The sequence below is a fragment of the Hyperolius riggenbachi genome, chromosome 4 (genome assembly GCF_040937935.1).
Source record: "Hyperolius riggenbachi isolate aHypRig1 chromosome 4, aHypRig1.pri, whole genome shotgun sequence".
NCBI lineage: Eukaryota > Metazoa > Chordata > Amphibia > Anura > Hyperoliidae > Hyperolius > Hyperolius riggenbachi.
The window spans coordinates 298,019,837-298,035,591 of record NC_090649.1 but is presented as its reverse complement, the minus strand read 5'-3'; the positions used below and the strand labels follow the sequence as shown (position 1 = coordinate 298,035,591).

Genomic DNA, 15,755 nt, shown 5'->3' with positions numbered 1-15,755 from the left:
GCTAGCGACATGCAGCTTGTCAATAGCTGGTTGTTTATCTGAATGCTGTCTGTCACCGCCACTCCCCCGCCTCCTCTAGATCACAGCTTCCAGCCTGTATCCCTTCCCTCCCCGGCAGTGGCGGGGGAGCGGCAGTGACAGACAACATTCAGGTAAACAGCCACCTAGGGACAAGCTGCATGTCGCTAGCATGGCGGGGTTTTTTATGGGGGAAAGCAGAGCGCAGGGGGGCCTGGGGGGACAATGTACAGACACAGAGGCTGTGCATTGTATGCAGAACCAGCCTCTGTGTCCTAATAGGATTCTTCAAAGCCACCTCAGGTTCTCTTGAAGTCTAGGCTCACAGTGACAATTGGGTTGTTTCCTGTAACAGAGGGAAATGCAATGGAATGGGAAAGGAAAGACACACATTATCCTTGTGTTGTGTTTCATACAGTGAAGTACAGTAAAGCAATAAGCTAGTGTGCCAACAGACCTTGATTCATATTGTCCTTTGTCCCACGTGACTTGGGGGCACCCCTCTCCCCCGTATTATCCTCCCATCTCAGCAAAACTTAATCTACTCTACCACTGGGAAATACTCTCTCCTCTTTGAGGCATGCAATGTGCTACAGCATACCACATGTGACATGAATTGAGAGAAGTATAAGGCAATATACGTTACACTGCTTCACTATGTGGAGGAGTTGCCTAAGGGAAAGGACCATAATTGTTTATACTGGCCACTCTTGCTGGGGTGGGAGTAATACTGGCTGCACTTGCTATGAGTGGAGAGGTGTCATACTGGCCACATTTGCAATGGTGGGGTGGAGGTTGTGTATACTGGCCACACTTGTCAAGGGGGAGTGGCCAAGGGTTGTGACAATGCTTAGGGGAGATCGGTGTTTATACTGCCCACACTTTTTGTTCGGATGGAGGAAGGAGAGTTATTTAGCTTAAGCTTGTTATGGTTGGGGTGGGGAGTAAGATAAGTTATGCATCCTTGCTTGTTACAGGAGGATGGAAATGATGGCTATTTTTATAGAAGGGAAGAGAGGTTACTGCACTTACAACACACTTATTAGACAGAAAATAATAAGTTATTTGTGAAATCACAAAAATGTTATGGGCTTATTTATAAAGGTGGTGATCTGAAGATTGCCTGAAAAGTGAAAATGTTAATTCTGCAGAAATGAAGGCACTCTCTGCATATCTGCTGATTATATATTTGTAAATGAGCTAAAATGATTTGAAATTTTATAAAGGCTGGTTCACACTGGGAGCAATTGTAATGCACTTGAGGGTGTTCCCACAGCAGTGTTGGGATTAGTTCCAAAGTGCAATCTTGGTGCATGTAACATTTTTCAGAGCAATTCAGCTTGAAACTATGTGTAAAAACACACAGATGTGGCACTAGAGGGATGCGGTAGGTGTAGCCTGCACCACAGAGCTAGGACCCAGCACCCAAGGCTAAGACACCAAAGTGCATCCCCCCATCCCTACCACCTCAGCCATCACACACTGATTGCAATTAGACTAAGATGAACCCCAGGGCCCCTAAATGCCACCAACACCCTAATCTCTAGTTATCTGGCTTGCAGTCACTGCCATGTATCCCCTTTTTCTTATTTCTCTCTGCTTCAAACACAATAGGGGAATGATAGCTTAATGAGCTGTGCGCCCCTTCCTACACTGCGCCCTGAGGGTGGAGCCTCTCTCGCCTCTGCCTCGGCCCAGCCCTGTCGTACCAGGTGTCACCAGCAGAGGAGATGACACCAAGCTTTGTAAATATAGACCAGGCTAGTGCCTGATGTACTTCTCCCACTCATTCTTCTCCCTTCTGGATGTGCAATACCGAACTGATAACAGAGTTCAGAGGCCAGCAGGGCATATGTGGTGATCACCATATCATCCCCCTATTCATCCATTAGCAAAGGTGTCCCATTTAAGGCCCACCCCCAATTGTAAGTGAGTACAGAATGGTACCCCTCTCTCACCTCCCACAGCAAACCACCCCTCCCACTAGCATGTGGCCAGCATAATACTTATTAATCTCCCCCTGACCCCCCCTCCCCCAACAAGTGTACTTCTGTACAATCTGTAACTCCTCCCTCCCCAATAGCAAGTGTGTCCAGTGTGGTACTGCTTCCTTTACCAGCATCAATAGCAAGCACGGCCAGAACCCACTTCCTATAGCAAAGCATGGTCATTATAAAAGTCCTTAACCCTATTGCCCCTCTCTCTGTATAGCAAATGGGCCCAGTATAACCCTTTCCCAAACCCATTTTAAACAACACAAAAATTATTATTGGTTTTATTTAGCCTGGTGAGGTTGGAGGTTCATGGTGTATGAGAGGGGTGACACCATAAGTTTCTGCACTGGCTGACACCAACCCTAATAACACTTTTAAATATGAACATTTCTTCTAAGATTGCTCTGAAAATCGCATTGCAAAGTTGTAACTGCTAAGTGCTTAGCGATTGCATTTTGCAGTGTAACCTAAGCCATAGAGATTGCAGTTTTCTATGAATTACACTATTGCCATTAATTATTAGCAGTATAGTTACAAATGCAGTATTCATGAAGGGGGTAATCTGACTGACACTTTATACATAACCCCCCAAAAACCCAGGTATTTTGAATGGAAATAACAGGGGTGTTTGTTTCAAACACATGTCCACCACTTTGGTGTCATTCACCATTTTCTAAAAGTGGAAAACTGCGGTAGCAATGCAATTCAGTGGACCATCGATTACCACCCATTTTATGAATAAGTTTTGCGCTTTTTATTGGAATCACCAATTCAAGAGAATATGGTTTTGGTACAAGGTCCTCCAGCTCCAAAAGCTGAGACACCAAAGTGCGCCCCTTCATCCCTCCCACCCCAGCCGTCACACACTGATTGCTATTAGACTAAGAGGTGCCCCAGGGCCCCCAACACCTTAATCTGTAGTTATCTGGCTTGCAGTCACTGCCATTAATCCCCTTTTCTTATGTATCTCTGCTTCAAACACAATATGGGAATGAGAGCTGAGTGAGCTGTGAGTTCGCTCCTACACTGCGCCCGGAGGCTGGAGCATCTCTTGCCTCAGCCTCGGCCCGGTCCTGGTAGAAAGCATGGATTTATATTGTCAAAAATCAGATTTGGTACCTCTCTAAATATAGCAGATATAAAGGGTAACAGGATTTTAAAAATTAGAGAAAAAAGACATGTTGATATGTTTAGAGATCAACATTTTGTTTATAAGTACGTCCTTCACTGTATTGTTGTTGGATTTTGACAAGACATAAACATTTAAAGTATATACTCGCATATAGGCCAACCTGTGTATAAGCCGACGTACCCACTTTTTCCTCAGAACTCAAGAAAAAGTGATTGACTCTTGTATAAGCCCCATCCCCAGTATATTCCCGAAGTACAAGTCAGACCCCCTACCTATAGCCAGATGCACTCCAAAGATTATACAGCTGTGTCTCAAGACGCCACTAGATTGCGTCATAGATATGAATCGTAGCCATTGCCAAACAGGAAGAATGCCCGATCATTTCACCGCTAATATGTTGCTTGAATGCTTCACTCCCTAAGCCAGGGGACACATGTAGTTTTGAGCAACACACTCTGCACACCATGTTACAGGGGATGTGGAGCACTGACACAGCAAGGAGCCAGCTGGCAAGAGCAGGATCACTAGTACACAATGCTTATGCTCCTCTGCAAATAACAAAACCTGCTCCACCATCCTTTCTGCACCACGGACTCACATATAAGCCGTGGGGGTAACTTTTCAACACATTTTTCCACTGAAATATTAGGCTTATAAGCGAGTATATAAGGTATATTGCGCTTTTCTCTTGGCTGGCTGACTCAAAGCACTTGAACGCACGCTCTATAGACAGGGGCAGTGTTAGGGAGTTTTGCCCCAAGGTCTGCAGTAGGTGCTGATTTACTGAACAGCAAGTGCAGAGATTCCAGCCATTTTAGCTGTGTTTTCATTCTCAAGCAGGCATGCAAGGAAGGTACTAAACATGTCAATAACTACTTGTTGGAAATGTAAACATGGCATATGTGTTGTATTAAGATGAGCGTGATCAATTGAGATATATTTTTATTCTAACTAAGAAATAAGAATTTTCAGGATCACATACCCTTCTGGTGACTATGGGATCAATTTCATTTGCTAAATCACTATGAGCCACCATCATTAAATCAGCATTTAGAGTCCGAATCTTTTGAAACCGTAGTCGAATGTATCGGGCTGATGTAAATTCCATAAGTGTTGGTGTAGGATCCTCAGCACTTGGTCTTCCGGTAATCAAAGAAGTGTGTATCTATAAACAAACAAAAAGCATTAACAAGTTAAACAAATCAATACATAAAAAACAGTCTTACCAATGCCCCTCCTCCTCAAGATCTTTTATGATCAGGACTGACCAAAGCACATGGAATTACTAGTATGGGAACAGCTAAAGCTTTGGGATGGCTTGTCCTTTAAATTCCGGGTAAATTATCATTTCAGTCTCACTACTGTAGCACACACACACACATGGGAAAAAAAGACAATACTCCTTATTCAATTCAAATAACTTTTTAGCACTCTGCAATTGAAAAATTACCAAAATGTAGGTGAAAAGGTACTGTAAAATTTGTTCTGAGTATGTTCTTGTTTGTTGGTGGCCCAAAAGGCATTTTATTATTATTAAAGGATACCACAACTGACATGTGGCATAATGAGTTAGACATGGGTATGTACAGTGCCTAGCACACAAATAACTATGCTGTGTTCCTTTTTTTCTTTTTCTGCCTGAAAGAGGTAAATATCAGGTATGTAAGTGGCTGACTCAGTCCTAACTCAGACAGGAAGTGACTACATTGTGACCCTCACTGATAAGAATTTTCCCCTTTTTATCTCTTTCTTGCTCTCAGAAGCCATTTTCTTCTAGGAAAGTGTTTTATAGTTGGAATTTCTTATCAGGGAGGGTCACACTGTAGTCACTTCCTGTCTGGGTCAGGACTGAGTCAGCCACTTACATCCCTGATATTTACCTCTTTCAGGCAGAGAAAGAAAAAAAGGAACACAGCATAGTTATTTGTGTGCTAGGCACTGTACATACCCATGTCTATCTCATTATGCCACATGTCAGTTGTGGTATCCTTTAAGGTGTAAAAATAGATGAAAATGTGAATTTGAATGAAGGCCAATGGCACTTATGTGAATGTCTTGTCAGGAGTCCCTTCTCCAGCATTTTCCTGGTGCACAGTCTTCTCTGGCTGAAAGCTATTACAGTCTACTCAGAAAGTGACCCACTCCCCTGCAGACTGAACAGCATAACACTGCAAAGCCATGCAGTAGCATAAAACAGGCGGTTAACACCTAAACTCGAACAGGTTCTTTAGCTGCAAAATCATTATTTCACACAGATATAGTAACATACTGCTAACTAGAGATGGCCCGAACAGTTTGCCAGCGAGCAGTATTCTGCGAACATCGGCTGTGAAAATTTGCTGCGAACAGCAAACATTTGGCATGTTTGATTCACCCCCTATACATCATCATTGAGCTAAACTTTGACCCCTTACCTCGCAGTCAGCAGACACATGGCAGCCAATCAGCTAGCACCCCTTCCTGGACATCCCCCCTCCCCCTATCAAAAAGCAGTTGCAGTGGCCATATTGGATTAATTCTCTGCTGGCTGCTGTGCTGACCATTAGTGAGAGCAGGGTCAGACTTGCTGCAGATAGGTATTGAAAACATTAGCTATGCTGTGTCCTTGTTCCTCACTGGCTGTGAAAGCAAACATCCCTTTTAAAAGCTAGCACATGGGTCTCCTGTGTTATTATTATTATTATTATTTTTTGTGAAACGCCACTGCTACTGCTGTTGTCTCATTAAGTTGCAGGCACATAACCACTGCAGTGCATTATTATTTCATTGTATTCTGATAGTACTATTGCATTTCTCTCTGTCAGACACTCCACAGCCCATTGACATCCTGAGCTGTGCATAATGTGATTACTGCCCTTTAGGGTTTCAAATCTAGCTCTGCGTCAACTCTGTAATTTTTGATGGGACTTTTGGCATGGAGCCCCCTCTGGCATGCCCCTGTCCAGGTGTTAGACCTTTTGAAACAAGTTTTACACCACTTTTGTGGGCAGAAATAGTCTTTGTAGGTTTTAAAATTCGCCTGCCCAATGAAGTCTATGGCGGTTCGCCAGATTCGCCTGTTCGCAAATATTTATTGGAAGTTCGCGTTCGTGAATGGAAATTTATATGCTTGCGACATCTCTCCTGCTAACTAAGGTATGATGACTGGGGATGAAGTTAAAATGTAGAGCTAAAATGGAATCTCAGGCAGTATGTTTAGCATAGCATGGGAAAGGATTATTACTCCAGTGTCTGGTAACAAGGGTTGCTCGCCAGAGATCGCAAACTTGAATTTACCCATGATCATGGGTAGATTTTCATGATTGCAGAACTCGAATTTGAAGAGCGATACTGCTCCCGAATTCAAAGTTAAATGTACCCGAATAGTCACTCTCGAATTCGGCCGTGATCACGGGTGTTAACGCATGATCACAAATCCGGCTTCGGTATCCAGGGGATGACGTAATTAGGCCATTTAGAAGGCCCCCAGCTGAGGCCCTAGCAACCAATCAGAGGAGGGGAGCCTGGCCCTCCCCTCCTCTATATAAGGCCGCGACCATCTTAGGGAGTGCGTACTTGCTTGTGTCTCTGCGGTACTGAGAGCATCTCCAGTGCTGCTGCGTGTCTTAGAAAGTGCTTCTCACCTTGTAAACACAGCATTTTACCTCCTAAACACATTTTGAACACCTTTATTGTACTCAGCTATAGATAGTTGGTGATTTGATTGTTATAGTTCAGTCAGCTAGTGTAGTGTATATACTGTATACTGTGCTAGGCTAGTGTTAGGTCTGTGTGCAGGCTAGGCCTGCTATCCTAGGTAGCCTTAGCCTAATACTAGCTTAGGTAGGTTAGGGATTATAGTTAGTTGTTTACTAGTACTAGTTTACTTAATTTGTACTGTTAGTCTGTAAGTTTATTTGCTTCAGTTCTGTGTTAGTTACTGTACAAGCCAGCATCTGTTGTGATCTGTGACTGGCTGCGTGTCATCTGCCCGACAATATTGATTGCGTCCGTGTGTGACAGACTTTTATTGTCACTCACTGTCTGTCATACGAGTTAGTTATCATCTACTACGCTACTACTAGGAATTATAGTTAGTTGTTACTGTCGTACTAGATTACTTAATTTGTACTGCTATAGTCTGAGTTTATTTAGTGCCGCAGGCTTCACTACTGTGTAACAGTTACTTCACAGGCCAGCATCTGTTGTGATCTGTGACTGTCATCTGCCCGACCCTATTGATTGCGTCCGTGTGTGACAGACTTTTATTTGTCACTGTCTGACTGTCACACGAGTTAGTTATCGACTACTACACTATTACTAGGGGTTATAGTTAGGTGTTATCTACGTACTAGTTTACTTAATTTTCTACTGCTATAGTATGTGAGTTTATTTAGTGCCGCAGGCTTCACTACTACTTTGTAATAGTTACTTCACAGGCCACTAGGCCAGACCAGCATCTGTTGTGATATGTGACTGTCATCTGCCTGACCCTATTGATTGCGTCTGTGTGTGACAGACTTTTATTGTCACTGTCTGTCACACGAGTTAGTTATCGACTACTGTAGACTACACTACTGTTAGTACTACTACCATTAAAAAAATAAAAAACAAAAAAAACTTTCTTTTTTTTTGTCACTCACCACCACCACCAACCCAGACTCTTTATTAAAGTTTACATCCTTTCCCGCCCTTTATATATATATATATATATATATATATATATATATATATATATATATATATTGCTTTTCTTATTGTGTTTGTATATTATTGCACAATGACTGGCAGAGGTAGAGAGCGAGGCACCACCAAGAGAGGCAGCGCTATTGCTGCAGCCACTGGCAGCACCAGCAGGTCTGTGACTGGTCCGCCGCCAGCCACTGACCGCAGAGTTGTGGAGGAGGGAGCAGAGGCGCAGCAGCAGCATGTTGCGCCCATCTTTGCCGTGGGTCGTCGCCCCCGGCCCATTGCGGAGAGTCAGGCACAGGCTGTCGTGGAAATGATGGCGGTGCAGCAAGCCACCGTTTCCAGCCAGACCTCCAGCACCAGTGAGGCCATGTGCTCCCAGCTCCTGCCATACTCCTTTGTGCAGGAGGGGAGTGACGTGAGAACGTTCCTACAGTACGGGATCCCAGCGTGGCAAATCCCAAGCTACTACTTCTCCCAAAAGGTGATCCCAGCACTGCACCACTGTGCTATGGCGAACGTAAGCCGATCTATCGATCACGCCGTGAGTGAGCAGATCCACAGCACAATGGATTCATGGAGCAGCCGTTTTGGGACAGACCGATACCTGTCCTTCATGGCCCACTGGGTCAGCCCGGTGGAATGCGCCATCGAGGAAGCAGCAGGTCCATTCTCAGGCGCACCAGCTGCACCAGTTGTCCACTATGTGGTGCCACCATGCAGGGTCAGGGGAGAAGCAGCAGCTCCCGCCGCCAAGTGACCCTGCCTCAACAGCAGCGTGAAGGCCTGCCATTGCCAATCGCTGCTGGAGATGAGAAGCCTGGGGTAGAACAGTCTGACGGCAACCAATGTGCTCCGCTACCTGAGAGAGCAGGAGAAGATGTGGCTGACCCCCAGAGGCTTCAGAGTCGAATTGGTGGTGTCTGACATTGCGACCAACCTGCTGGCTGCCATCAACAGGGGACACTTGACCCCTGCTTGGCCCACGTCCTGAACCTGGTGGTGCAGAAGTTCCTGCGCACCTACCAGGGGATGTACAATCTGTTGGAAGCGGCTCGGAAAATTGTGCGCATTTTCCACCGCTCAGCTGCTGCCACAGCAAACCTGGCCGACATGCAGCAGCGCAAGGGCCTGCCACGACACTGCCTTGTCATCGATGTGCCAACACGCTGGAATTCCACCCTGGCGATGTTGGAGTGGCTGGTTGAGCAGAGGAGGGCTGTTCACCACAACATCGTTGAATGCACTCTTGCCGGCACCACCAAACTCCAGCTCCTCTCCAACGCACAGTGGCGGCAGATGCAGCAGGTCTGCTTGGTGTTGGCTCCCTTCCTGCAGGCAACCAACCTGGTCAGCAAGGAACGGGCATCCCTCTGCCAGTGGGTGCCCATTGTTTGTCTGCTGGACAGAGCCCTGGGTGATCTGCTGGATGTAACAGAAGAGGAGACCCTGATCCAGCTGGAACAGCAGCCACCTGCGCAGTCCACTTCTGCGCAAGATTTTGAGTTGTTGGAGGAGGAGGAGTTGGAGGTCCTGGACGTTGCTGTTGAGGGGGAACAGCAGAGTGCTGCTGCAGTGGTGTGAGGGTGGAGAGAGGAGAAAGAGGCTCAGGGGCCAGAGGAGGAGGACAGCGAACTTGAGGCCACTGACCTTGATGTCTCTGCTGGACGGACCACCCTGTTCCCCATGGCAGCACACATGCTGCGGTGCCTGCACACAGACCCCAGGGTGAAGCAGATGCAAGCTTGGGAGGACGCCTGCATCAGCATGATCCTGGACCCACGGCTGAAGGGGAAGGTGGGTCAGTTCCTGCCTGCTGGAGACCCTGAGCAGCAAACGAGGGAGTTGCAGGAGATCCTTGTTCGGTGATTGGAGGAAGCCTTCTCCCAGCCTTCCACCCCTCTGTCCCTGTCCAGCCAGCACAGCAGCCGGTGCCTGCAGCCAGCAGCAGCAGCAGCATCAGGTGCCCAGGAGACCTGCTGTCCTTGACAAAGGCACTCTACATGACGGTAGAGCAGCCAAGAGAGGAGGTGCGTGCAGTAGCATCATCCTCAAATCCTCATCATCAAAGTCACAGCCAGCGCCTGACCCGGATGGTGGCCGACTACATGGGGTCCTTCAGTGTGCTTGACACCGGTGAGGAGCCTGTGGAACCCTTGGAGTACTGGGTCGAGCGCTTGCAGATCTGGAGTGAGCTGGCGCAGTACGCCCTGGAAGTCCTGTCTTGCCCCCCTTCCAGGATGCTGTCCGAGAGGTGCTTCAGTGCGGCCGGTGGCGTGGTCACGGAGAAGCGCTCTCGTCTGTCCCCAGAGTCCGTGCACAGACTCACATTTTTGAAGATCAACCAGGCCTGGATTGAAGGCACGTTCCAGGCACCTGGAGGAGGACATGAGGTGCCTGGGAATTATTTTTTCACAACTTAAACCTTCAGTTTACTGCTAATTTGGCCCGGTTTTTCTGTAGGAGCTGTGGTACCACCACTAGGTACCATTGCCCATTACATTACCTGCTGCCAAACGTCACTCCTCCTCCTGCTGCTGCTGCTGTATTTAACCTCCTGCTGTCTGTGTTCCCACCGCCAGGGTCCACAGAATTATGTGCTGCTGCCATGCGCCACTAGCTATTACGCCACTACAATAGCTACATTTTGTTGTAAAAAAAAAAAATTCTGAGGCGTTTGGGTTGAAGACTGTGCTGTCCCAGTTGTGTATTGGACACAATGTGGGCTTCACGACTGCTGTCTGGAACAACCTGCTGTTGGTGTTTATTTACAGCCATGGTACCACCGCTAGGTACCATGGCCCTTTACATTGCTTGCTGCCACACGTCACTCCTCCTCTTCCTGCTGCTGCTGTATTTAACCTCCTGCTGTTTGTGTTCCCACCGACAGGGTCCACAGAGTTATGCGCTGCCGCCATGCACCACTAGCTATTACGCCACCACTATAGCTAAATTTTATTGTTAAAAAAAATTCTGAGGTGTCTGGGTGGAAAACTGTGCTGTCCCATTTGTGTATTGGACACAATGTGGGCTTCACGACTGCTATCCAGAACCTCCTGCTGTTTGTGTTTATTTACAGCCATGGTACCACCGCTAGGTACCATGGCCCTTTACATTGCTTGCTGCCACACGTCACTCCTCCTCCTCCTGCTGCTGTATTTAACCTCCTGCTGTCTGTGTTCCCACCACCAGGGTCCACAGAATAATGTGCTGCTGCCATGCGCCATTAGCTATTACGCCACTACAATAACTACATTTTTTGTGTAAAAAAAAAAAAAAAATTCTATGGTGTCTGGGTTGAAAACTGTGCTGTCCCACATGTGTGTAATGTGGGCTTCACGACTGCTGTCCGGAACCTCCTACGGTTGGTGTCTATTTACAGCCGTGGTACCAACGCTAGGTGCCCTGGCCCGTTTCATTGCCTGCTGCCACATGTCACTCCTCCTCCTGCTGCTGCTGCTGTATTTAACCTCCTCCTGTATGTGTTCCCACCACCAGGGTCACAGAATTATGCGCTGCTGCCAAGTGCCACTAGCTATTACGCCACTACAATAGCTACATTTTTTTGTGTAAAAAATAATAATTCTGAAGTGTCTGGGTTGAAAACTGTGCTATTCCAGTTGTGTATTGGACGCAATGTGGGCTTCATGACTGCTGTCCGGAACCTCCTGCTGTTGGTGTTTATTTACAGCCGTGGTACTAACGCTAGGTACCATGGCCCATTACATTGCCTGCTGCCGCACGTCACTCCTCCTCCTCCTCTTCCTGCTGCTGCTGTATTTAACCTCCTGCTGTTTGTGTTCCCACCACCAGGGTCCACAGAATTATGCGCTGCCGCCATGCACCACTAGCTATTACGCCACCACTATAGCTAAATTTTATTGTAAAAAAAAATTCTGAGGTGTCTGGGTTGAAAACTGTGCTGTCCCATTTGTGTATTGGACACAATGTGGGCTTCACGACTGCTGTCCGGAACCTCCTGCTGTTTGTGTTTATTTACAGCCATGGTACCACCGCTAGGTACCATGGCCCTTTACATTGCTTGCTGCCACACGTCACTCCTCCTCCTCCTGCTGCTGTATTTAACCTCCTGCTGTCTGTGTTCCCACCACCAGGGTCCACAGAATTATGCGCTGCTGCCATGCGCCACTAGCTATTATTATGCCACAATAACTACATTTTGTTGTTAAAAAATGTATATATTTCTGAGGTGTCTGGGTTGAAAATTGTGCTGTCCCAGTTGTGTATTGGACACAATGTGGGCTTCACGACTGCTGTCCGGAACCTCTTGCTGTATGGTGTTTATTATTATAGCCGTGGTACCAACGCTAGATGCCATGGCCCGTTACATTGCCTGCTGCCACTTGTCACTCCTCCTGCTGCTGCATTTAACCTCCTGGTGTCTGTGTTCCCACTGCCAGGGTCCGCAGAATTATGCGCTGCTGCCATGCGCCACTAGCTATTGCGCTACAAATTTAGCTATGCTGTTGAAGAAATTTTCAGTTGAGTTCTGTAAGGGAAAAAACATTAAGTTGGGTACAAGAGGAGGAATATGAACACAAAAAAAAAAATGAAGGTGGTGAAGAAGAAGAATAAAAAGAAGAATAACCAGGTGAAGAAGAAGAAGAATAACCAGGTGAAGAAGAAGAAGAAGAAGAAGAAGAAAAAGAAGAAGAAGAACCAGGCGAAGAAGGCGAAGAAGAAGAAGAAGAAGCAGCAGCAGAAGAAGAAGAACCAGATGATGAAGAAGAAAAAGACGAAGAAGAACCAGGTGAAGAAGAAGATGAAAAACCAAGTGAGGATGAACCAGAAGAAGAAGAAGAACCAGGTGAAGAAGAAGAAGAACCAGGTGCCAGTGAAGAAGAAGATGATGAATATGATGGTGTTGAGAAAGAAGATAGTAAAACAGAAAAAGAAAGATGGTGAAGAAAAAGATGGAGAGAAGAAAAAGAATAAGGTGAAGATGGTGAAGAAGAATAAACACAGAAATGCAGAAAAAAAAGTTTTCCATTAATTTTTTTTTTAAATTACACCTATTTAATTGTGAATTCCCTTTTTACCCAAATTCAATTACCGATCACCACTCGAATTCGAATTCGAGTCGAATTCTATGGTCGTGATCACGGCCGAATCCGAATTTGACCCGGACCCGAATTCGAATGTACTCGAATCAAATTTGGGTACATTCGAGCATGCCTGCTGGTAACAACTGTCATTTTTACACAGTTCAGCTTCTGGTCTGCTGGTTTCTGTTCCAAAGGGATGATGCGACAAGGGGATGATGTGAAGGGAAATCTCCTAACAAGACCACACTTCACAATAAAAACTTAACTTAAAAAAAAACCCTATACTGTCAAAAACTATACTGTACTGTAAAATACATTTTAGCTGAAGTTGCATTTTAAACTGCACTTTTTATTAAATTTAGAAACTAACTTTAACAGTTATAGCATGCTGCTTAGATGTGTATTATCTCAACAAGGCTCAAAGGTATAAAAAAATAAAAAGGGTGATATTCCATTAACTTCTCTAATTTTCTTTCAAACATCATTCTTATGACTTATTCAATTAATTTTTTTCTCCTAGGAGATCATTTTTCATCTTCTGTTTAAATAACTTTACAGCACTCTGCAATTACAAAAGTACTAAATAATAGGTGAACAAGTACTGTTAAAATTATTCTGAGTATTTTCTTGCTTGATGGTGGCTTAACCTCCCTGGCAGTATGATTATTTCCAGATTTTAGGGTCTGAAAGTGAAGCAAATTTTTTGCATGCCTGTAGAACCTAAAACCGTGAAACAATCATGCCGCCAGAAAGCCTGCAGCAGCCCCTGCACTTACTCACCTCCCTGGGATCCCACGCTGCAGTTCTCCCTCCATCCTCCAGGCGACACTGTACCCCTATAGTGGGATCGCTGGCTGTTGTCATGACGACAGATGGCGATCTCACCAGAGGGATCCAGAGCCTCCGAGGACAGGAAGGAGAATGACTGCCAGCATCTGGATTCTGGGGGAGGTGAGTTGAAAAGCCCACTGCAAGCTATGCTCTGCAATAACCTTATGACGGCTACCACAAGTCAGGCTCAGGGTTACCGCGCTGAGCTACAGATTTCCACCCTGAGCCTGACTCGGTGTTACCGTTAAGGAAGTTAAAAGGCATTTTATTGATAAGATGTGAAGCTTCACCTAGGACAGTGATCTGCAAACTTGGCTCTCCAGCTGTTAAGGAACTACAATGCATTTGTCTTTATGAATCATGACTGTGGCTGCCAGACTCCTGCAATGCTAGGGACTTGTAGTTCCTTAACAGCTGGAGAGCCAAGTTTGCAGATCACTGACCTAGGAGAAAACGTAGGGAAAAAAAGTAAATTGCATGAGGCCCAATGTAGTTAAATAACAACAGAAAATTTGCCCAGAGGCTAAAACTTCACTTTTTTCACAGAGGATAGCTGGGCAAGTTTGAAGGCCTACTAGGGAATAAATCTATTTACAGTACAGCTAAAGCAATCCAAAATACAATCACAGCACTATAGCACGTAAGCAGCACCACAGTATGAGTGCTGGAAAAGTTATGCATCATTTTGGAAACGCAAAGATTTTGGTATTTGCATAGGTGACAGAGAAGCTCCTCATATTGTAATTACCAAGTAACTGCCAGCTGTGTGTTGCAAGTCTCAGTTTTTTCCTTTAATCTTTCCATCATCTAACAGCTCTTCCATGTGTCAGACTATGCTGTTTGGAGTCATTAATCTACCTTATGAAACATGTTCAAGAAAATGTTTTTGTCCATGGCAGCCAGTCAATATCTTTGATGGATTCCATGCTTGGAAACTGATTAACTCCATCAATACATTTTTCATTCTCCATACATCTAGCCCTTGTGTTTCTAAAATATAGGGGGGGGCATTTATACTATACAGATTGCAAACCTGGTGCAGTGTACAACTGAATTTCTTTAATGGAACAGCTTATTTTATTGTTGGACTCTCTTCACTAGAGTTGGACAATGAGATGCAAATAATTCCAGCTTTCATGCAAATTGTATGCTTAGAATTGAGCCAAACATAATCAATATGAAGTGCATTTGATTGGCCCAATTCCAAGCTGTATACTGTGTGCATTTAATTTGCATGCAAACTGGAATTATGTTCATCTCATTGACCATCCCTGCTCCTCATCACTCACTGGGCTCAAAAAAAGATATGTAGCAAACACATTGTTACAGGCCATTGTATTTTATCTTAACCACTTGAGGACCACAGTGTTAAACCTCCCTAAAGACCAGGCCACTTTTTAACAAATAAGCCACTGAAGCTTTAAAGTACCACTGTCGCAAAAATCATAAGATTTAAAATAGATGTTAACATATATTTCTTCCGAAGTTAAATGAGGCATAAATTACTTTTCTCCTATGTTGCTATCAGTTACAGTAAGTAGTAGAAATCTGACATTACCGACAGATTTTGGACTAGCCCATCTTGTCATAGGGGGTTCATAGGGTTTTCTGTATTTTTAAAAGCACTTAGTGAATGGCAGTTGCTCTGTCCAACTGCCAAAAAAGTGTACAGTGAGCAGGGAGGCTGGCCAGCATCAGTGTATAAATCTTTATCAGGGAATGTCTTTATAAAGAATAAAGGTCATGCTGAGAATCCCCCATGAAGAGATGGACTAACCAAAAACCTGTCGGTAATGTCAGATTTCTGCTACCTACTGTAAGTGACAGCAAGATAAAAGTAATGTATGGCTCATTTTACTCTGGAAGAAACGTACTTATTTGTATGTGTAGATTTTCGCAACAGTTCCTCTTTAAGACCTCGCTGCAAGGCTGTCCAACGCAGCACACAAATGATTTCTCCCCCCCCCTTTTCCCCACCAACAGAGCTCTCTGTTGGAGGGGTCTGGTCACTCCCCAGATGTTTGTTTTTTAAATTAATATTTACTT

At 45.2% G+C, this 15,755-nt stretch overlaps 1 protein-coding gene across 12 annotated transcripts in view; it reads right to left on the bottom strand.

Annotated features, from left to right (window-relative positions):
• LAMA2 (laminin subunit alpha 2) overlaps positions 1–15,755 on the bottom strand; it is a 1,150,433-nt gene that overhangs the window by 806,853 nt on the left and 327,825 nt on the right. For 11 of the 12 annotated variants that reach the window (XM_068231524.1, XM_068231529.1, XM_068231525.1 and 8 more), the window contains exon 5: positions 4,127–4,309. In XM_068231524.1, the coding sequence (XP_068087625.1) occupies positions 4,127–4,309 (183 nt within the window). Of the gene's footprint in view, positions 1–475; positions 648–4,126; positions 4,310–15,755 lie in introns of those variants that run through there. The other variant, XM_068231535.1, reaches the window with a different exon arrangement.